Source organism: Balaenoptera physalus (assembly GCF_965194825.1).
Source record: "Balaenoptera physalus genome assembly, chromosome: 10".
NCBI lineage: Eukaryota > Metazoa > Chordata > Mammalia > Artiodactyla > Balaenopteridae > Balaenoptera > Balaenoptera physalus.
In genome coordinates, this window is record NC_138889.1 from 90,356,114 (window position 1) to 90,378,671 (window position 22,558).

The 22,558-nt window shown below is 41.0% G+C and overlaps 1 protein-coding gene across 5 annotated transcripts in view; it reads left to right on the forward strand.

The window, feature by feature from the left end:
- Nucleotides 1-22,558, forward strand: part of TRIM44 (tripartite motif containing 44) — a 112,530-nt gene that overhangs the window by 63,193 nt on the left and 26,779 nt on the right. The window contains exons 4-5 of one of the 5 annotated variants that reach the window (XM_082477520.1): nucleotides 25-44; nucleotides 4,848-14,103. The exons of 1 other annotated variant lie outside the window; for it this stretch is intronic. In XM_082477520.1, the coding sequence (XP_082333646.1) occupies nucleotides 25-44; nucleotides 4,848-4,977 (150 nt within the window). In that variant the 3' untranslated portion in view covers nucleotides 4,978-14,103. Of the gene's footprint in view, nucleotides 1-24; nucleotides 45-4,847; nucleotides 14,104-17,835; nucleotides 17,953-22,558 lie in introns of those variants that run through there. 3 more of the 5 variants (XM_082477522.1, XM_082477521.1, XM_082477523.1) reach the window with 3 other exon arrangements.

Sequence of the window (22,558 nt, forward strand, 5' to 3'; positions counted from 1 at the left end):
GCTGTTTCTTTCTCTTTCTTTCAGGGCGACGAGGAAGGACCCAGGTAAGATCACATTATTGTTGTTTGTCTGTTCTCAGAATTGAAGTAGAGTGACATTTGTGGCCTTTTAATGCCCCGTGAAATATGAACAGCCAAGGAACAGCACAGAAAAGGGATTTCCATCTTAAGCCAGGGCTTTGAAGATCTTATTTTGTAGGATTCCCATCTCCCTCCCCATCTATGCCATTTCCTGTCTGTAATCTTCAGATAAAGATAGGCTTTAAAGTATGTAATGACAGTAACCTTGCTTTATTCTGTAGCACATTCAGAATACCTTGTTGAGACAAGTAGGTACTATATTTGAATGATAATTAGGTATCAGGTGGACTGAATAGATAAACTTTTGCATTCTTTCTTGATTGGAATTGGATTGCTTTTTTTTTTTTTTAATGGACTCTGGTTCCAATATTCCTTATTTCTGACCTGTAATATCCTTGGGTCTGACTCAAGACACCTATACAGTGAGTCTGAGGTCATAGGTATACAAAACTTTGTTTAGGAAAAAAAAAAATGCTCTTTGTGCTTCTGTTTCACCACATGAAGTTTAAAAGTGCATTTTATCATTGCCTCAGGCTTGCAGTGAACCTGGACTTTAGTTTACTTACCTTTGCTGTCTTTCTGCTCAGACAGTGAGAACAGACTCTAGGAAATGCTATAGCTATGCTGTGAACACAATCAAGGGGCATTTGTACAAAGTAAAATGCAGTGTTCAGTTGGGTCCCCTCTGTCGTGTAGGATCCAGGACTGTTAAGGCTGGGAGGTATCAGAACGTTCATCCAGTCCACAGCTATTCAAACTTCAGTTTTAGTAGAAACACCTTTTTTTCAAATGGGCTTTAAGTAGAACTCCAATGTATGCAAAACATTTTTTTGTTTGGTTAAAGTTGGGGGCCACATCTACTGGTGAAACTTCTCTCTTCCTTGCAATAGGCCCTGAGGGGCTGCTGCAGAAACCTAGGGTTCCTGAGAACTCAGTTTGAAAATCACTTATCTAATTCAAGCTTCTCATTGAAAGAAGCTAAATGAGTTGTCCAAGGTTACCTTACTGGAACCAGGGTTTGGCCCTTCTTTGGTTTTATTTACAAATCAACAAATACAGCTTCTTCTTTTTCCTTTCTCCCTCCCCACATCCTGAGCCTCTCTCTTAGTGCCAAATGTATTCCACATCTGCATCTCCTGCTGCTTCCTTCCCTTGAGAACTGTAGTTCTCAGCCTAGATCTTGTTCCTTGTCCTCTGTGGCTAAAGCTACAGGCGTCCCGCTTTAAACCTGCAGAGCTTCAGGGAATCCGTTTAAATTCCATCCTCCAGCCATTCTCAGGAACAGGCTCCCTTTATGCTGTGGTTCATTTCTTTCCTCCCTTCCTCCCTTTCTCATGACCCAGTGTATAGGCCCTGTGCTATATACTGGGCATATAATGAAAACTAAGGCAGACATGGTCCCTGCCTTGTGGATCCTAAGCCTAGTAGGAGAGACAAGCATATAACTGGGCACTTCTACGTTGGGGGAAGTACTATGATTAAGTGAAGTTTAGGCTGCTTTAGGAAGGGAGGCTCACCAGAAAAGGTTATGTGTAAACGGAGGTCTGAAGGATGAGAAGGCAGACAAAGGAGAGGCAGAGATAGGGCTGTTCTAGGGATAGGGAACAACTTGCGTAATAGCTCCAGACAAGAGAAGAGTGGAGGAAAGAAAGCAGAGTCCAGATCACTGAGGGCCTTACAGGCCTCCTTCAGGTATCTGAGCTCTCTCCCGCAGAGTGTGGGAGGGCATTAAATGATTTAAAACGTGGATTAACCTGAGTAGATTTGCATTTGGGAAGTCTCCTCTGCCTGCAGAATGGAAAATGAATTGGAGGTGGGTCAGAGCCTGGGAGACTAGTTAGATTAGGCTAGTGATGGGAGCTTATATCAACATCTTCCCTAGTTATTGACCAAGTTCTCACCATTTTACACAGACCTTTGGTTTAGATAAACTCTTTAAATTATCTCCTTCGCACTCTGCCTCTTCTTTCAAAACTAGCTCTAGCTCCTTAAAATCCAGACCAAGCAGAGCCCTACACCTTTTCTTCCTCAGCAAGAGAGTTCAAACAAGACCAGTATAAAGAAAACACCTTAGCAGATGTAGCGTGCAGACTCCACAGGATAGAAATGGCATTTCTGTCTTGGGAGAGCCTGATGAGGATGGACACGTTCATCTTGTCTTTATGGCTACATGCCAGAGTCATGCTGATTAGAAGAATATAGGGACCTTATGAAGAGATTAACTCCCTTCAAAGATACTATTCAGTGTGAGATACTGGCTTCAGAGTTTAACTGCAGATTCCTTCTTGTCATTTTGACAAGATTGTGGTGAAGTATAGAGTTTCTTTACTAGCAACCAAGACGTCAAGCTGTTTCCCTCGAGCCAGGCTGCCATGGATGTCAGTAGGGATTCTCTTGGACTGGGACTTTATTGGTAAAATGAGCACTTGAAAATAATCATGTTCCAATTTGGCAGAAAGAGGAAAGATGAGTCAAATTTTCCTTTTACCCTTTAAATTCATACTTGTTGGTTCCATTCAGTTTGTGCTGAACTACCATTTGGCTCAGTTTATTCCAATTAACATTTCAGGGCAGATTGCCTTTGATCTGAAATTTCTCTCATTTATGATATACACTTTACTGTCTCAGTAAGCCAGAGTTTTGTTCCAGAGGCTTCTGTATTGCTGACGGTGTTAAATGAGAGTTTGATGTGTAAGGAAGACAGAAGGAGTGTGGGTCTGCCTGCACAGGGGATGGAAGAGAAATGAATCTGGAGACCCTGCATTCCAGGTCTGCTTGGATTTTCATGCCTGTGTCTCCTTTGCTAGTATTCTTTCCACACAGCCACTTCCCTGCTGTCTGCACAGAAGTCCAGGGAGAATTGAATTCCAACCGCTCTCCATGGTGGTCAGAACAAAGGAAAATTCCTGTCCTTTTGAAAATTATTTGTCTATAATAGATCTATATTTTTCTCCATTCTACCGGCTAGAGTCTCCCTGCCTTCTTTTTTCTTTTCAGTTTTGACTTCCCAAGCTGTTTGACGTGAGGTGGCCAAGTATTTGTGCTTTTGGTCATGTCTGTGCCTTGTTCTGAATTTTATTGTGTATTTGTCCTGTAATTAACAACAATAATAAGCAAAGCTACCATTTAAGTTTTACTACATACAGTGTTTTATATATATTCTCTTTTAGCCCTCATGTAAAGCTTATGACGTAGTTATTATTCCACTTGTAAAATGAGGAGATGAATGCCCAGAAAGATTCACTTGCCCTAGATCACACAGCTGGTAGAAGCAGAGCTAGGACTTGAATCTAGTCTGGCTTCAGAGCTCATGCCCTCAGCCACCTGTCTCTGAGAGGCCAGCACACTTCTCTCTGTGACCCTGAATGAAAGGTAATAGGATTCACGCTCACTTGTCAGCGCATCACTTTGGTCTTGTTCCTCTCACCTAGGAGTTCTCACTGGCTTTGACATTGAAATGATGTGGCGTCTGTTTGCTGCAAGCTACCTCTCCTCTCCTTAGCCTCTGTCATTATAAGGGGATATTTCTTCATCTCATCCTCACACAGTGTCCCCGGAGGGTCAGCAGCAAAAGGGGTGCTTTTAGACTCCCGGGGGAACAGGTAACCAAGCCTTCCTTTGACCCTGCAGAATTAGCTGCCTGTTGCCCCTCCATCCAGTAGTTACTCTTCACACCCATGATACAGTCATACAGATGACAAGGTTTCTTGGAGCGTATGGAGGAACAAAAGTCCTAATATGTGGAACATGGATATTAACCACTGTAGAGTCACCTTTGAAGAGGGTGTCTTTGAAGCCCAGAGTGATTCTTTTTTTCCAAGCAAAAAAAAAGCAGTTTACACTTTTGGCAGCAATTTTCTGTCTCCTCTGTGCTATTATGGGAGATGTTGTGTTTGCGCCCTCACAGATTGACTCCTTCTGTGCTCCTGCCGGAGCCTGCTGAGAAATAATGTATGTTCACGGAGAGGGGGCGGCAGTGGGGTCTGCTGCCTTAGAGCTGTTGTGTAGTGGAAGGAAGTCAGAGAGTTAAACTCTTGTGTTCAGAGGACAGAGGAGCAAGGTCAGTTTTAAATTTTGATTTGTGATTGAGATTTTCTGTGAATTTTTTTTAACTAAGAGGAAAAGGGCTTTTTAACAGTAACAGCCATACTTAAGATTTTGGTAGAATTTTTCATCTTCAGAGCTGGCTCTTATTCAGGCAAAAAGCTCCTGCTGAGATCAGTGTGAATCTGACCCATGCTGATTCTCTGATCAAATGGGCAGTGAGTTCTGAAGGAATAGAAACTCAAGGAGAGTCAGCAGACCTACCTTCTATCCTTGGTTTACCTGGGACCAGCGCTGTGACCTTGGGCAAGTCATTTAACCTCCTTGCTTCTTTGTAGTCTATTTTTACTTCCCTGTAAATACTAGCCTTTCTTTCCCCCACTCTGCACCCAGTTTTTTGGGATATAGTTATGTGGAGGAATACAGTCATATATTAAATATGAAATGAAAAGAATCTGCTTATAGGTTCTGTAATTTGGTAGATTTTTTTGTACATTTCTCAATTTTGTTTCCTTAAACATTTTCTTGGGGCTATATACTAGGTACTCTTTTTTCCCCCCCCTCTAAAATAACAATCATATGTATGTTCTTAGATATGACATTTCTCTTCTTGATGACTTAGTTTGTAGAGATAAGAGGGAACTAAGTCAGTGATACGCTTAGGTTTCTTTTGTCCTCCGATTGCAAATTTATGGTTTTGTTTTTACATTATCTCCATTTCAGAAGACCTAGCTGGAAGCCAAAGAAAATGTCTCTGATACCTGTGACATGGAGTGGAACTGTCAGGGCTGCGTATTATCCGGAAGTGGGGTTCCAACATCTAAGTTGGTCTTCAGTACAGAGAGTCTCTTAGCTGTCACATTTCCCTCTTATGGAGCCTGAGCTGGCTTTGTTTTCCTCTGCTGATATGAATTATTTATCCTCTACTCACCCAAATGAAGGATGAAGCCATGCTATGCATTGTGCTGCCTATCTGTAATAAAAGCAAGCCTTCTTCTGCAAGTAATTGATTTTCAGATATTTACCTGTGAGAGTCACAACTTTATTTTATTTTGTGCATATTGGCCTATAACCAGAGAATCCATTCACAGCTGGAAAATTCAGCTGAGGTACCTCTAGTTTATTTCATCTGCCTCACAGTGGAAATGCCAGCTAGGAGCAGCCTGTATTCTGACATACATCTGCCTGCCTTTTCTGGCTTCACAATGCTAAGAAAAAAGGCCCAGTGGGAAGAGACCTGGATGTCACTTTTCATGGTGTGGTTTTATGCTAATCAACTTTTGTTTGCCATCCAATATGTAGTTATGATGCTTGACAGGCTAACCTTGTTTATTTCTTTGACCTCAGAGCTTATCAGGATAACATTCACCTCTAGGAGCTCTGTTTCCTAATCTCTTTAGCAAGAAAAATTACAGAGGAATTTTTTCATTTATTTTCAATTGTCTACTGTGTTGCCAGGCCCCATGCTAGGCCTCAGAGATATGAAGATGAAAAAGACTTTGTCCCTGCATTTAAAGATCTCAAAGTCTAGTTCAAATGAGAGAACTAAGTAAACAATTTTAATTTCACATTTAAGTGCAATATAATAATAATTATTATAATTATAAATTACTATAAGGAAGCATTTATTGATTGCCAACCATGTACCACGAAGTATTTTAAACATTTTTTATTTCTCACAACAGTCCTAACAAGTGGCTAATACATTATCTTCATTTCTCAGCCAAATGAGAAAACTGAGTTGCAGAGAGGTTATACATACACTAACGAGGTCACTCAGCTAAAAAGTGGTAGAGCCAGTATTCAAATTCAAGTAGTCTGACTTGAGAGTGTGGGCTCTTAACCACTACAGTATAATGATTCTCTATAATAAATATGTTGGATGTAGAATAGGATACAACTAACTCAGAATAGAGAATCAGAAAAGATATAATTTGTGCTGGACTTTGAAGGATGGGTGTAGGGGTAGGGTTTTGCAGATGGAAAGGGTAGGAAGGCCATACAAGCACAGAGATCAGCATTTCTAAAGGCCCAGAGGAATGAATACGCATGTGCTGTATGGGGAATGGTGAGGAGCTACATGACTGGACTGTTGGTGGGGGATGAGATAAGGGTGGCTGAGTGTCCCTTGTATAGGGTCTTGTGTGCCATTTGAGGCACCAAAAGGTTTGTACCATTTCCTGCTAGGCTTTACCGCTTGACTACAGCATGGTCCTATTCATAGAAGATGGATGGACTTCTGAATCTTATGGATCTCTTCCTGTAGTCACATCTCATGAGTTGTTATGTGTAAATTGTTTGCTTTCTCTGTGCCTCAGTTTCTCCATCAAGTAGCACATTTTACTATACTTAAAGGACAAGTATTTTATGAAGCATTAAAAGTATTCTCCTTTTGGGTTTCTTCTTTTATATGGGAAAACAAGCAACTGAGATAAAGTAATTATAAAAGGAAATTGTTTGTTTGATTTCTATCTTATTTATACCTTGTTTTGACAGCTCCAGCCTTCCTCTAACTTAAAATCAAATTTGGAGAGTAGATACCCAGTTCCTTCTAAATTGATGGAGATAAGGAATACTAAAGCACCAACATTTTCCAAATAGATTTAAGGCTACAGATGTTGCTTAGAAACTAGTCAAAGAATTACATTGATGTCACATTTGTCCCTGAGTTCGAGCTGGTGCTGCAGAGTCTGGCTGGAGCCTAGTTCTCTTCTTCCTGGTTTATCTGCGTAGCCATTTTGGACTGGCACTAAGCATAATAGATTTTAGGAAGTCAAAAAACTCCAGTCTGTGTCTTAAGAATAACTAAATTTGATGTCATTGGTTATGCCCTCCCTCACCTGTGGCAGCCACAGCAAAATGTGGTTAGTGGTGTCTTTTTCATTTTAGGAGAAACCTGCTGGTCTCTAGCATCTTCTCACTTTCTGTCAGTGAGAGGCAGACAAGAGGTGAATAATTCCATTTCCCCAATAACTTCCAAGGAGCCTTCCTTTTTTTCTAAGTTCCATGTGGCTGAACTGCGTTCACCTCTTTACCCGGAAACCCACAGCACGTGTCTGTACCAGATGGTGGGAGCAGAAGCGGGTGTGGTTTTTTGTTTTATTTTAGGTTTTTTCTTTTTTCTTTTCATGACGGTATGACGTTTAGAGTCATTGAGTGCAGGTTTCTTTAAAATTAGAACTGCAAGAAGGTAGCTTCAGAACATTGAGAAAGGTGTCCAAAGGCTGTGATAAAACTGGGGTACCCTAAATGGTGAGGTCTTTGCCAAGGACCAGTATTCACGTGCCTGTCCTGTTTGGACCTAGGACCTACCTATGAGTGGTTATAGGGTCATAAAAAAAATACTTCTTTAGCCACAAGCAGACGTTTTAGGGAAGAAAAACACTTTCTTACATAAGTGCCTCATTCCCCCACTCAACACCACTACCAATTGTTCCCTGTAGGTTGTAATGTGGTTGTAAAACAGAAAAGCATTTTGTTTCCTTGGTGAGTACATGTCTCCTTCCCCTCTGGTTCTGTCAATTCTATTTAAAGGAAAGTGAGATTGAGCATGAGAAAAACTGTACAGAGAGGGAGGGGCTGACAGAATCACAGAGAAGGTAGGCAAAGAAGCATTTCTCAAGCTGTCCCTGGCTGCCAGATGCATCTTGGTCCAGATGCTGTGGGGCAGTGTGCAGTTTTATCCCATCTCGCAGCTACTGCCACTCAGACAAGAACCAGTTAAAACTGACCAAGCTGCCAACTTTGCCCTGACTTTCAGGGTTGTTCAGGATTAACAGCTGAACAGCTCTAATAGTGATACCTGCTTATGTGTCGAACATAAAATAGGAGCTAGACCTACATATATTATTTCAAAGCTTAAAAAAACTGTTAAATATAGTTATTCTCATCCTCTTTTTACAGATGAGGAAATTGATATTATAAGAAGTTAAGTGACTAAGCCGTGGTCACACAGTTAGAAAGTAAGTCAGCCAGGATTAGAACCCAGATCTATCAGGCTTAAAATTCTGTGCCTTCAACCACCACGCTATCCTGCCTTTCTCAGGAGGTGGAAAATTCACATCTTCCAACATCTTGGCTGGGAATAAGTAAAGTTAATGGATGGAATTGTGACAAGCCAACAGGGATTTGGCATTTTTATCAGAAAAATTTTTTTCATTTTCTTTATTGAGTGCCAACAAGCAGTTTGTATGAGACAGAAGTTGAGGTGGAACTTGCCAGGAAAATGCCTAAGGTGGAATGAATAGGAACTTCTCTCCCCAGACAGGTAAACATTAGTTTGCTCCCTGGCTTTTGTGGAGCGGGCAACTGCCATCACCTCTTCTGAAAGAGCCACTGTTCACACAGTGGCAGGTGCAGGCCAACTGTTGTCATGACAACAGCAGGAGAGGCAAGCAGTTTAATTCTAGAACTGATAATTAACTGGGGGTGGGGTGGAGGTGGGGAGAGAAATGGGGGGATAATTGTTTCAGAAGGGAAAACTTAGCAATTACCAGCCAGCTGCATAGATAAAAAGGCCAGGCACAGATGCCCCAGCCCAGCATGCCCCTGGAATTCAGCACTCATCCCCTCTGGTTAGGAATTTTTGATAAATGAAAATGAAGGGTCGAGTCCCCAGCCAATCAAGACTCTTTAAGGAACCAAATAAAGAAAGAGGAAGTTACATACGCTGTAAAATGAAATGCAGGGGGCCAGATAAATGACTACCCTAAATGACATTACCCAGCCAGAAGCAATCCAGAAATACTATCCAAACTCTGCAGGAAGAATTCACGCTTGGAGATAAAACAGGACCCACAAGGCCTACCCATTGTGAGTTTCTACTTCTGTGGATGGAATGAGGGGAGAGTGGCATATTAGAAAGAAAATAAAAAGAAGACTTACAGAGGTGATGAACTTGTTTAGGTCCTTGATCATCACGGCTATTAGTCTATCAACCCCTCAGAGATTGCAATAGTGAATGTAAGCTAAGCATTCCACATGGGTCCTCTGTCTCATTTAGGCCTTACAGCAACCTAGGAGGACAGTGCTGTTATTATTCTCATATCAGACTTAGACATGTTCAGCACTTTGCCCAAGGTCACAGAGCTACTAAGTCAATATACTGAATCCTATTATCCTATTGATTTGCATTTTTAAAATAAAACCTCTACTACTCTATGGGGAAGTCGTGGTCCCAATCTAGAATAAAATCAGACTTAAGTAGATATAAACAGTTTAAAATAAAAAGGAAAATAATATTTTTTGTAGTAGAATAAATGTAAGCTACAAAATAAAAATTACTAGATAAGCAGTATTGGAGAATGTCCTGGTTTTGAGATCTGTCAGACTCATAGTTCACAGATTAGCCCTGTGTCTCAAGCTCTGACCAGATGAATAAGTGTGAGCCAGGATTTCTTCCTAACTTGTTCTGTGGCTCAGGGCATGTTAAGGCTTGGAAGAGGAGATGACATTACACAATGCAAAGTGACTGTCCAAAACTCCTCTAATGATATATTTTCACCAAACTTCCATGTTTTATGTATTGTTCATGGGAAAAATGCCATAGTGTATAGCAAGACCTCCCTGTATTCCAGAGTGTATGTGTAATGTACATGTGTGTGTATGAGAGAGAGACAAAGAAAGAGTTGGGGGTGGGGGAAGAGAGAGAGAGGGGAAAGAAGTGGGGGAAGAGAGAGGGAGAGGGAGGAAGATTTTCCTTTAAAACAGCGAGTCTCAGTGAAAGGAGAAGCGTGGTGCTCATTCAGCAGTATTTACAGATCACCTACTTTGTTCCAGGCATTGTCTTTGGTGCTCAGAATATAGTTTTCCACAAAACATTGAAGGCCCATGCCCTCAAAGAGCTTATAGTCTAGAGTCTCAAGGAAGGATTGAGGAATGTAAGTGGTATGTAATTTAAAATCACATTTTAAAGAAACCCATATTACTTCTTCTGTTAAAACCTAATACAGGGAATAAAACTTGCCTAGTCCTTCTGGCTAGTAGGAAAATGTGTAGAAGATAGAATGCAGGAGAAGTATAGGTTGATAATCACTACTTAAAACTATGAGCTTCCCCTTGATTTTCCAGAGGTTTGACAAACTAATAAGTTGATGTTGCCTTTGCAAGTGAAACAATTAATATCAAAATTTGGGAGCTCCACTGACACAGTTATTATGCTGGAAAATGTAATTTTGTCTGCATAATGGAAGTGGGATCATTTCAAGAAGATCTCATTAATGTGCTGTTCATCTACAAAGAGCAATGTAACCTTTCTCTTATTAGATTAGTGCAGGGTCATGATGCAAAAGGTGGTTGGAATAATTCTCAGTCTTTTGTTCTAAGAAAATAAATTAAGTACTGACTAGGAGTCTAGATATGGAAATCAAAATCCTTGAAGACAGAAAAACAATGTAGCCACTCATTCTGAAATTGGCATAACCTTCTTTCATTTCTGTAGGTTTCATTCCATTGAGCCATTTATTTAACAAATTATATCCAATGTCTGCTATGTGCAGGCAGTGCTAGATGTTGCAACTATCATAGAAACCAAAAACAGTCCCTTTTTTCACGGTGCTTACTATATAGTGATTGGTCTCTCCTCCGCATTTCAGGGCCATACATCTGTTCTGTGTCTGCTCAACTCTCCCCAAGCTTAAAGAATCAGCACCCTACTAAAAAGATGCATGTCATGTGCAGTTATAAATGGAAATCCCCCAGTGCAGGGCCTTCCCAGGTATATTAGACTGAACACTGATTGAGTTGTGGACTTAGTCTTTTAAACTAGGGTTCCGTGGTCCAATAAGTTTGGCAAATGCTGCTTATTTACCCACCTCTTGGAGTTCCACAAGTACCATGGTATAATAAAGTCTTCGAGCAGTCCTGTGATAATGAGACTTACTTACTTTGTTTAACCCAGCATTTCCAAACTTATTGACCATAAGGATCCTTGAACCCCTATCACAGAAATATCCTTTAGAAACAGAGTTCCTCAACTGGATGTGGCTCATCGTCTGCTACATGCTGAGACCTACTGCTGATGATTTGCCATCTAGAAAGAGAGTATAAGAAATGTAAGGCAATATATAGTAAGAGTCCACATCTCTTAGGTTGAAATCTTGTTGTACTCCAAAAAACTAGGTCTTCTGAACCATTTCTCTACTGTTATTGATGTAATTTATGTCTAATACAAATGGGAATGTAGCTATCAGAGGTACAAATAATTGAAACTGGTACACATTCCTGGCAAAAGAAAGTCTAGAGAGGGCCACTGGGATATTTTTTTTTAATTGACATGAAAATGAAACTTGGATGTCCGTGATTCCATTCAAAAATAAAATATCCATCATAAATAAGTTTTTTGTTCCTTTCGTCTTAATAACATAATTCATGTCACTTTTTAACAATAAAAAACTTGTAGTTCCAATGTATACCAAGCACCCAGCACATTGCCTAGTATGGAGTAGACCCTCAAATATTGGCTGAATGAATGACTGAAACAGACAGTGACGAGGAACATTACTAAATACAAAGCAATACAGAACAGTGTCATTTTTCCTCTTTTAAGTCAGTGTATAAAGTGGGCGTATCCTTCTGTTACATGATAGTGCCTCTTACATCTAATAGCTATCATATGCCTACCACAGGTTGGGGGAACTAAGAAAATATATATATAAAAGTATTTTGCAAACTTAAGTGCTGCGTCTAAGTAGTTGTGTTTGTTTTTTTTACCAGTGGTCATGGAGGTGCTCAGCATTCTATGTGTCAGAAATTTCCCTGATATGACCAGGCCCTGATGCCAAGTGGATTATACACCAGGATCGCAGTATTCTGACTTACAGACCAAGAGAGGAAGGCAATAAGACTAGGATGTCAGGCCTTTGATAGTACTTCTCTGTCCCTCAGTTTTCTCATCAGTCATCTAGGGGCCATAGCACCCACTCTGTCTATATTAAGGATCAAATGCGATAACCTGCATGAATGATAGTAAGATATGCAAATAAGAAATGTAAATGATGCTCTGTACCCTTCGAAAGTATAAGCATTAAACAAGCAAAACAGAACTGGATGATATAAAGTTGTCCTTTCGTAATGTTATTTGTTAAGACATAATTGTGTTTGTAACCTGAGGTTCATGTATGAGTCATTTAAACAAATGTTTATCAGCAATAACAAAGGAAACAAGAAGATTACCCTTGATTCAGCACCTTTACAATTTACAGGGTGTACACAGACATCTCATTTCCTTATTCGAACAAACCTGAGAGGTGGTTTTGCTATCCCCATGTTACATAGATGAGGAAATTGAATGAGAGTAAGTGACCTGTCCAAGGTGGCCCAGCTAGAGCTAGGAGTGGCAAGAGTCAGGACTTGGAGTCAGGCCTTCTTGTTACACATCCTGTGCCTTTGCTCTCATAGCTGCTTTTGTTCAAAACATAACTCGTTCTCCTCCCTCTCCAGCATGCTTCTGACCTTGACTTCTCCTTCTCCATAAATGGCATCATCTTGTCTCAGGCCAGTAACCTAAGAGTCATACTCAATATCTCTCTTTTCTTCACATTCCAAATCCAGTTAATCAGCAAATGTTGTCAGATTTACCCTCAACTATACATCAAATCCAAGGACTTCTCACCTCCGCTCCCTCACTATACTGGTCTGGGCCACATAATTTCTCTCCAAGAATTCTACTGTCGTTCCCTCGTTGCCACTCTTACTCATCCTTCCCCTCACTGTAACCCCTCCATTCCATCATTCACGTAGATGCTAGAATGATCTTTTAGGATACAAAGGAAGTCATGTAACTATTCTATTTAGAATGCTCCAGTGTGAATTATATCATGTCTGGAACTTGCTTCAGAGTAACCTGGGGGGAAGAGGACCTGTAAAGTCACACAAGATGAGATTCCCACCATCCTCACATCTGCTGCTCACCCCATTGCTCACTCCAGCTATGCAGCTTTCTTACTCTCCTTCAGACAGAGGTCACATTCCTTCCTACTTCAGGGCCTTCGTGCTTGGGTTCCCTTCCGCCTGATGCTTATCCCCAGACCTTCACATGGCTCATTCTCTCACATTATCTAGGCCTCTGCTGAAATGTTGCCTCTTCAGACCTTCATTCCTTCCTTACCTGCTTTGGTTTTCTGCATATACTTGTCACTGCATGAAAATGTATTATGTATTTAACTTATTATTTTCTTTCTACCCCACTAGAAAATAAATGTTATGAGGGTGAAAGCTTTGTCTTTTTCACCACTGTACTGTCAGTACCTAGAACATTACAGGGACACAGTTAATTTTTGAATAAACAAATAGCTATGCAAAACCTGTTTTCAAAGTTGTAGAGAGAACCCTGGTTTGGAATAGGAAAACCTTAGATTCACTTGATTATATTCTCAGCCTGTCACCTTGTGCAGGTCATTTACCTGCAGCTGTTATTTGTGAATCTGCCTTTGTTATCCACCAACAGCCTGTGAGTTTCTGAATGGCAGCATCTGTACTTGATTTTTCTTTATCTCAGTAGTAGATGTAGCAAGTCTGTTACACTATTTGATAGCTATATACATGAGCAGTGCTTTGCTGTGTTCCAAACTTGGGAAATGACTGGCAAGGACTCCTGAATCCTTGGCTCTTCTTCAGATAATAATGATCATGGCCATAATAGCAAACACTGACTGAGGTCTTACTGTGTGCCAGGCACTTTTCTAAGGGTGTTACGTGTCATGAGTTCATTTAATCCTTATAACAGCCCCATAGGGGTAGAGGCTGTTACTATCCCCATTTTCCAGATGAGGGAAATTAAACACAGAAAGACCAAATAATTTGCCCAAGGTCACATAGCCAGTAAATGATAGAGAGCCAGGGTTTGAACCAAAGCCATCTGGCTGTAGAGTCTGTATTCTTAGCCAGCTCTCTCTACTGCCTTCTCAAATCACCACGGTAGGCTTACACTGAGGTAGGTAGGTAGGTAGGTAGGTAGGTAGGTAGGTAGGTAGGTAGATAGATAGATAGATAGATAGATAGATAGATAGATAATTTAGTAAATAAATATTAAAAAAATAAAAGTTCACCCATGTATACCTGCTCTAAAGAAGGGTTTTAATCTAAGTATTCCAGGCTAGTTTCTTTGCTCTTTTCACTTAAAGCTACACACATGCCCTGTCTGCTCTGTTTGAGCCTTCTGAGAAGGGTAGGGATGCAGCAGTAAGAGCTTTGGATGGAGCAAAGTGTGCACTCAGGACTGTGGAGAGATTTGGGCAGTGCTCTTTCCCTGTCCTTGGCAAGTGATGGGCTGCAGAGGTGCTTTCATGTCAGTGGCCACCCTTTCAGCTGCAGACATGTGTGCCTTGTCCATGATGAGGTTGGAGAACAGCGGCCTGTCTGAGCCAGCAGTAGTGCAGGCTGCTTGCTGTCTGGAAAAGCAGGGTGCGAACTCAAATGTATCATCCTGAGATAGTTCCCAAAATAAACAGATTTTTTTTGTGCTGACTCTTGCTTTTCTAACTGAGGCCTGACTGTTTCCTCTTTCTTCTCTTAAAACAATCTTTCTAGAAGGCATTTCTCTTCCTCCCTGCCTTTGAGTGATAGGGCTGACATCTGGGAAGAAGGAAGTGATCTACTCCTTCAAAAGTTATATCTCCATCAGACCTGAAAGTTGTTTAAAATTCAGTCTTTGCCTCTGGAGCTCTTGAGTCAAGGTGAGGAGTGCTTAAGCCAGCCTTCTGACTCCCTGAGAACTGGAAGTAAGAAGGGTGAGCTCTTGTCCTGAATGAACCATCATCAGTCAGTAAAGAAGTCTTTAGGAGGGAATCTTTGCCTGCAACCAGGGGGAAATGGCAGAGGATAGTCAGAAGATTATATGTGTGTACTACCCCATTATACATAAATAAAGGACTTGCACATCGTGGATTCTGGTATCTGAGGGGCATCCTGGAATCAATTCCCTGTCAATATCAAGGCATGATATCATATATGAAATAATCAGACAGCTTTAAGATAATATGTAATTTAAAACAATGTGTATTTTAGACTCCAGCAGTTTTAAGAGTTCTCAGAATTAGTGTGATGCACTGGTTAAAGAATATGGGCTTTGGGGTCAGAGGTTCTGGGTCTGAATTCCAGCCTCATCACCTACTAGCTATATAACTTTAGCCCTACTATTTAAATTCCTTAGACCTTGCTTTTCTCATCTGCAATATGAAGATGATAATAGTATCTAAAATAAGATTACTGTGAGGATTAGTGAGATCATTCATTCAGTTAAAAAAAAAAATCTTCTGAGTGCCTTCTTTGAGCAAGGCACTGTTCTAACTGCATGGGATACGTAAGTGCCCCTGAAATCTCAGTGACAACAACAACCACAAACATTTACTTCTCTCACATACTGCCTGTCCACTGCGGATCAGCTTTAGCTCTGCTCCCTTCTCCTTCATGCTAAGACCAAGGCTAAAGAGCAGCCCCTGCATGGGACATGCTGGCCAGGGGAAGAGAGCAGGGACAGAACGGTGCAACCCACCCCAGTGAGCAGGGGACCACTTTCGAGGCAAGTGAGAAGTGACTTCAGATCGAGAGAAGAGTCCTGAAGGTCCACAAGATTAGAATATCGTTGCTGTGATTCACATGAAAGATCTTGAAGTTCTAGGATTCTAGGCTTGGATTAGAACAGTAGCAGTGGGGAGAAAAGAATAGGTGGGGGAAACGGGGGTCTGGGGACTGGAGAGGACTGAGTGAGTAGCTGTATTTGAGAAATACAAGAGAAAGAGCTAAATCAAGAGCACTGGCCTCCAAGCCTCGCTCTGCTGCTACTTAGTTATATAAACTCAGGCAAGTCATTGAACCTTTCTGGGCATGAGTTTAACATTTATAAAATGAAAGACCTGAATTTGATGTGACCCCTGAGGTTCCCTCTAGCTCTATCCCTCTCTGGCGCTAAGGCTCCGGAGTCTTTGTCTTAGGAGACCACAGACTACTGGGAGTGATGCTAATGGGATGGAAGGTTGGCTTAGAGAGAAAGATGTTATAATGACTCCAGTTTGCATTTGTCTCAGCCCTTTGGGTTGTGTGCCTTTCCTCTTTGCTTTTGCTCGTAGGTCACTTTCTCCTTGAGTTTGCTGTGAATCCAAAAAGGAGATAGAATTTATTTTTCATCTCCAAAGTGGGGTCCTTGGGAACACATAGAGCCTTGAGGTCATGGGACTGATGTAGCCTTATGCACAACGTTTCTCCAGCATCTTTTGGTATCCTGGCATCTTTCTATGCTTCTTCCAGTGTATTTCATGTTATGATAATACCTTCACAATGTCAGCCGGGGTGTCTGAGGAGAAACCTTATCCTCGCCCACCACATACCACATATGCACAGAATCAGAAATTTCTGCCACTCTTCCTCCCTCTCAAGGGCATGCTTCTGCCTCTCTTTTATCCTTTACTCACTCCTTCCCTTGGGAAGAGGATTAGCTTGTCTGATTGGTGAGAGTCTGGTAGTCATTTGGCCTCTCTTCTCTGTTGTGCAAGGTTAATGTGGTAACAGTCACTGCATTGAAAAAAACCACATGGCCGTATCTTTCTTTCTTCTCCTTTGCTTCTTGGATTACTTGATTCAGGCAGGATGGACCTTCCTTGCTCTTTGCTCTCCATTGCAATAAGCAGATTAGGAAGGAATTGTCTCTCCTGGACCCAGGTAGGTCTTTGTTCCTACTTCTCCATCAATGACTAGATGAGTAAATCAAGTTGCTCCTTCCCTGGGATTCAGATAACTTTAATTTAGTGGGAGAGGTGGCGGGAGGCACCTACTGTAGCCTCGAAATCTCCGCACTCTATTATTTGGGTCTCCACTAACAAAAGTAGTACCTTGATCATAGTTTAGCTCCTTAAGTCCCTGCTCTCCTTGTTTGAAAGTGGAGAATGCAGTGAACAAATGACACCATGGGTTCTTCAGCAGAACCCTTTCAACATCACCTCACACTTGTTAATGGCTTCCTATCCCCCTCCCTCAGCTTTGCCAGTAGGAAAGTGTAGTTATTAAAGAGGTGAGTGTTTCACCGTGCATCATAAGAAGTAGTTTACAAAGCTGAGTTGCCAACAACCCGTGTCTGCTTGTCCCATAAACTTTGTTTCCAGGAAACTCAGTCCACCTCTATATCCTGGCATTTTAACCACTTCAGGCAAAATGCTGGGTTCAGCACTTTTTTCATGTCATTTTAGTTAAATGATTACTTTGAATTTTCAGTATTAAATTAATGGTACAGTCTGAGCTCACCAAAGATGAGAGCTGTACTTAACAGTTTGAGGTGTTTAACCTCCTTCGCATCCCCAACTCCATGCAGTGTTTTGCAGTGCAACTTTTCAGCAGGTATTTAAATTCTGACATGTTCTTGGTACTTTTTTTGAAACTAAAATTATAGGCTAACTCAGTTGAAATGGTTAAACACAATTTGTGTGTGTAGTTGTAACCCCAGTTGATTTGTTACAAAAAGTTTTTAATCTTAATTACTGTTTCCAGGAAGTCTCCCATGAGGCAGAGTTAATGAGCCTTGATTTATTCCACCAGCTTGTAAGTCAGACACTGTGCGAGGCACAGCAGGGTTAGAGAATGAGCCATGGGCCCTGCCCTCAAAGCACTTGTAGTCCGATTGAGAAATGAGCAAAGAATTATAGTATACCAGTATGAGAACCCACATAGAGAGATGTGTTAAGTGCAATGGGAAGCAGAATAAAAAGTAACTAATTCTTCCTAGGGAATCAGAGAAGATTTCACAGTTGTTGACTCATTTGAACCAGTGCCCTGAACAGAGCTATACAACAGTAAGTTGATTGATGGCAGGTGGAGAATGGACATCATAATTGTACGCTCTGTGAGTAACAAGGGAATTTTGAACTATGGTTCACGAGGGGAAAGTATGTACTGTATCACTGTTTAAGTCCTCAGCATTGTGCTTTATTTTATAAGAAGAGAGCTTTGCCGACACTTATCCTTTTCGTTCTAAAAAGAGTATAGATATCTAAAAAGAGTATAGATAAAATGGAAATAAACTTGGAGTATTTTGAGGCAGCCATAATTTAGAGTCTTTTCAACTTTGAAGACTCATTCATTCATTCATTCTCTCCTCTTTCTGTATGATCTAAAAGAAAGATTTAATTTTTTTTTTTTTTAGCCATTTCTTACTCTTGTCGTTGTTCTGTGATATAACTATGGCTCCTGTTTCTTATTATATTAATCAGAGACTATTTGATTGTAAGGAACAGAAATCCACCCACGCTAGCTCAGATAACACAGTGGGGTATGGAAAGGACATGGTGCATTTCACAGGACCCAGTCAAAGGAAGTATTTCTGTACCTGATGGGCATAGGCGTGGAAATTGGTCAAGACCAGAAGTTGCTCTCTCAGTCTCTGTTCTTTCTTTGTCTCTTTCTCCTTCCTGCTTTACTCTCCGCCCCGCAGAGCAGCATCCTCTGTTTGCTTTCCTTGTAATTTCAGCTTGTCCTGGCAGCACTTTGGCCCCTGCTATATAGCAGTTTTCTGATGCAGGATTCAACATTGCCTCACCACAGTCCCAAGAGAAAATATAGCCAATTCATACCTATTAATTAGCTGCCCTTGAGTTAGGTGGTCATGCCTGTGTAGTCAGTTACCGTAGGAAAGGTTGGGGGGCAGGGAGGCGGAGGAGTCATGTGGTTTGTAGGGCTTCTCTTCTCCCAGGTGGGGGCAGGACAGGAGGGTAAATTGGAAAAGGTAAGCACAATTGAACAATATTCTGCTCTGCCGCCCTTACAGAGGCAAACTAGTGTGTAATCTAAGATGACAATTTAGTTTTTCTTAACACAGATTTTTATAGTTAGACAACAGAGTGCCCCTAAGTGCCTGTATCTTTTGTCCATCCCAGAACAAGTTCCATTTCTTATACACCTAGCATTTCAGATAAACAGAATAGTGCTCACTCAGCTAGCACGTGGCTCCTAACAGCACCCCTGTTTCTCATTTGCTGTGGCCTCTTATAGGTCGGGTGTATGAGAAAAACCATGAATTTGAGGTCACTGGAGTTACTTCCGTCTCTTGCTAATTTGGTGTCCATAAACTAGTTCCAACTTCTTAGAACCTGTTTTCTGATTCACAAAATGGGGCTGACTTGTGCCTCCCCAGCCTGGGTGCCTGTGAGGAGCACATGGTGAATGTGTGTTGAATGATTTTGTGAGAATGATTTTGTGAATAATAAAGCACTGTAGTGATGAGTTCAGTTATTAATACATATGTTAGTGGTGGCAACAAAGATGCAGTTTTTTTGTTATTTAGCAAGAGGTACTAAGGCGTAGACCCTCTGGCATCTGCTCACCTAAGGCAGGGCACGACTTTAGGCAAGACTCATAAACACACCAAGTTTCTGGTTCTCCAGCTCTAATTTCGGGCTGTCATCAAGCACTTGGAGTTCCTTGGATGAAAGGTGTAATAGAAGGTCATAAGTGTGCTGCTCCTCCATCAGTGTGCATGTCATCATAGCTCCTGTTCATGATAGATGACCTTTTGTTTTGTTCATTTGTGAGCTGGAACTATTGTAATCATCATAATGGTATTAAGTGGGCTGTTACCTGGGATGCTTCTTTTAATTAGATGGTGATGGTAAGAGAAAAACATGGATCACAAATTATTCCCATTTTGCAAATAAGTAAAAGATGCTAAATAATTTATTGACCTTCACTCAGCTACTAAGTTGAAGAGTTAGGATTCAACCCAATTCTGTTGGACTCCAGTTCCCACGTTTTCCCACTATGCCTCACTGCCACCAGATCTTAGAAATCTACATGTTTAATTTCTAACTGGGCTCTTCAGACCCCAGAAGGATCTATGAAGATAGAAATAAAAGTCTATGAACTATTTTCAATATTTCAAAACTTGTAGTGGGAAATCTTACATTTAACTGCAACAGGGCAGAGTTATGTTAGCTGTTTTCCCCCCATGGTGACCTAATTTGTCAGTTATTGATTATTTAATTCATGCAAGAAAACTAATTAAATATTCAAAAATGTTGTATGTTAGACAGAGTTTCAAATTCTGAAGCCTTTGGAGGGTACATGGGGATCCTTAGTGATGAAAAGATTATGAAATATAGTCTGATTCAAAAACCGCAAACTGATGGCTCATCAGCCAAATCTAGCCTGAGGATATGTTTTGTTTACCTCATAAAGTATTTTTTTCAATTTTTGAATTACTGACCAGCATTTAAAAATTGAAAGATTTCACATCAAAACGCAGATTTTTTTCAGCTTCTTTTGGCAATTCAAAATTTCTGGCAATACTGGATCTATATTTACCCATGACGTTGACCAGCTGGCTCCTTAGATGGGGTATGTACTTTGCAATTTACCAGACTCCACCTGGCCCAATTTATTCACTTCATTCATTCATATTACCTACTAGGTCCCTGTAAGCATTTGAGTCTCTAATGCCCAGGCTAATCCAGTCTCCTCATTTTGTTGCTTGGTTATAGAGTAAAACCCATTCTCTAGCTATAATCACTCACACATTTTATACCCTGTACAGTTTTGTGTCTTGGGCTTCTTCTTAAGGTCTTTCATGCAAACTTGTCTATTTGGCTCTACTACATCTTTGCAAACAGGAGCGACATTCTCATTATTGTTTAAGGGGGTGGGAATGCAAAGAAGAATAAGATGGAGTGCCTACCGTGAGAAAGGTCATGTAGTCTAGCCTTGTTTCTTTTTAATTCATGAATGTATCTAGGACCCTGATAAGTAGTACCAAGTGCGTTTTCAAGACCTGCTTGCTAGAGTATTGTGAAACAGAATGGGGTTGGTGTCAGAAAGACCTAGGTTAAAGTACTAGCCACCATTAATTGTCCACATAAGCAATTTATGTAAACTCCTCAGTTTCAGCTCTCTTGTCTGTAAAATGGGAATAATCATAATGCCCGTGGGGTGAAATGAAGATTGAATGACCTGATGCTCATAAGGGGTTTGGCACAGTGCTTAGCATTTAATAACTGCGAGGATATAGTAACTGTTACCACTAGGGTTAAACGTGCAGTTGGCACTCACTTCATGCATGTTGAATTAACGAATGGGTAGAATAAATTGAGTGTAAGGAATTAAATGTGTTCAAACAGTAAATATCTATCAAAGAAGATGTCACCAGAAGTGTCTCTAGCAGGCTTGGAGACCACAAATTTTTGATGGCGTTGAATGTCTGATTTTGATGAGACTACAAGAAGCACACGTTGTGGCAGGATCAGCGCCCAGAGCTCTTGAAAACAGATGTATAAGCTTACCTCTGTGGAATAACGTCAGCCTCAGTTTAATGTAAGTTGATGTAAGGTTGAGAGGAGAGGAATAAATTTCTAATAATCTTTCAAAGTAGACTCATGCTCAGTGTTTTGAGAATATACTCAGGACTTCAAAATTGGCCTGTGGGCTCACCTCCGTGATACAGCAGGTTGACGTTATCTCCGTGAAGAATCATCGCGGTTGCTAAGGTGACTGCTAGAATGGGAAAAAGCATTAGACCACTTTCCCGGGGCTCCTGGATGCCTTCCTCCTTTTACAGCCTTAAGGGACAGGCAGAGGGGAGCTAACTTATTTACTATGTGCCATCGCTGTCTCATTTAATTGTTACACTGATCTTCTGAAACAGTTTACCATTCAGATGACAAAACTGAAGCTCAGAGAGAGTAAGGGACATGTTCCAATTAGTCAAGTGGCAGAACCAGAACTCTAGCTCTTTCCGTAACTCCACATAGCCTCCCAAAGCTTACCTCACCACCTCTAGGGATTCATGATAGCCCTCAACCCCATCTTCATCCTCACTCCCAAAGGGAAACTCAAGTAAAGGGCAGCAAAATGGATTCACTGAGTGAATACACACTGCCCATTTTCTTCTTATTCATTTTCAACACAGTTTATTAAGCACCTATATTATGCCAGACACAGCTCTTGTTGCTGAGGATACAGGGCGAACAAGACAGATGAGATCTCTTCTCTGGTGGAATTTAATTCAAGTGGGAAGAGATAGACAAAAAACTAGTAAACCACTAAATAAAGAAAATAATTTCAGATAGCAGTGTTAGAAAGGAAATGAAACAGGGTGACTCCATAGAAGGGAGCTGGGGAGAAGAAGCTGCTACAGATAAGGTGTTCAAAGAAGGGCTAAGGAGGTCACTTTTGAGCTGAAACCAAACTGAACAAAGGGGCCAGCCGAGCAAAAATGGGCATGGTGAGCATTAGAGGCAAAGGGAACGGGAGTTCAGACTTGAGGCTGGCCACTGGTGACTGTCACAGGGAGACCACTTCACCTTCTAGACTTTTTAAAAATGTAGTGTGCCTAATAATAGAACATGTTTCTGATTTATAATCTGAATCATAATATTGCATTTTTCTGGATATTTTGCAATGGGATTAGTAATGTTACTTCAAGAAGGCTGTGATCTATGCAAGTAATGGAGACAAGCTGGCTT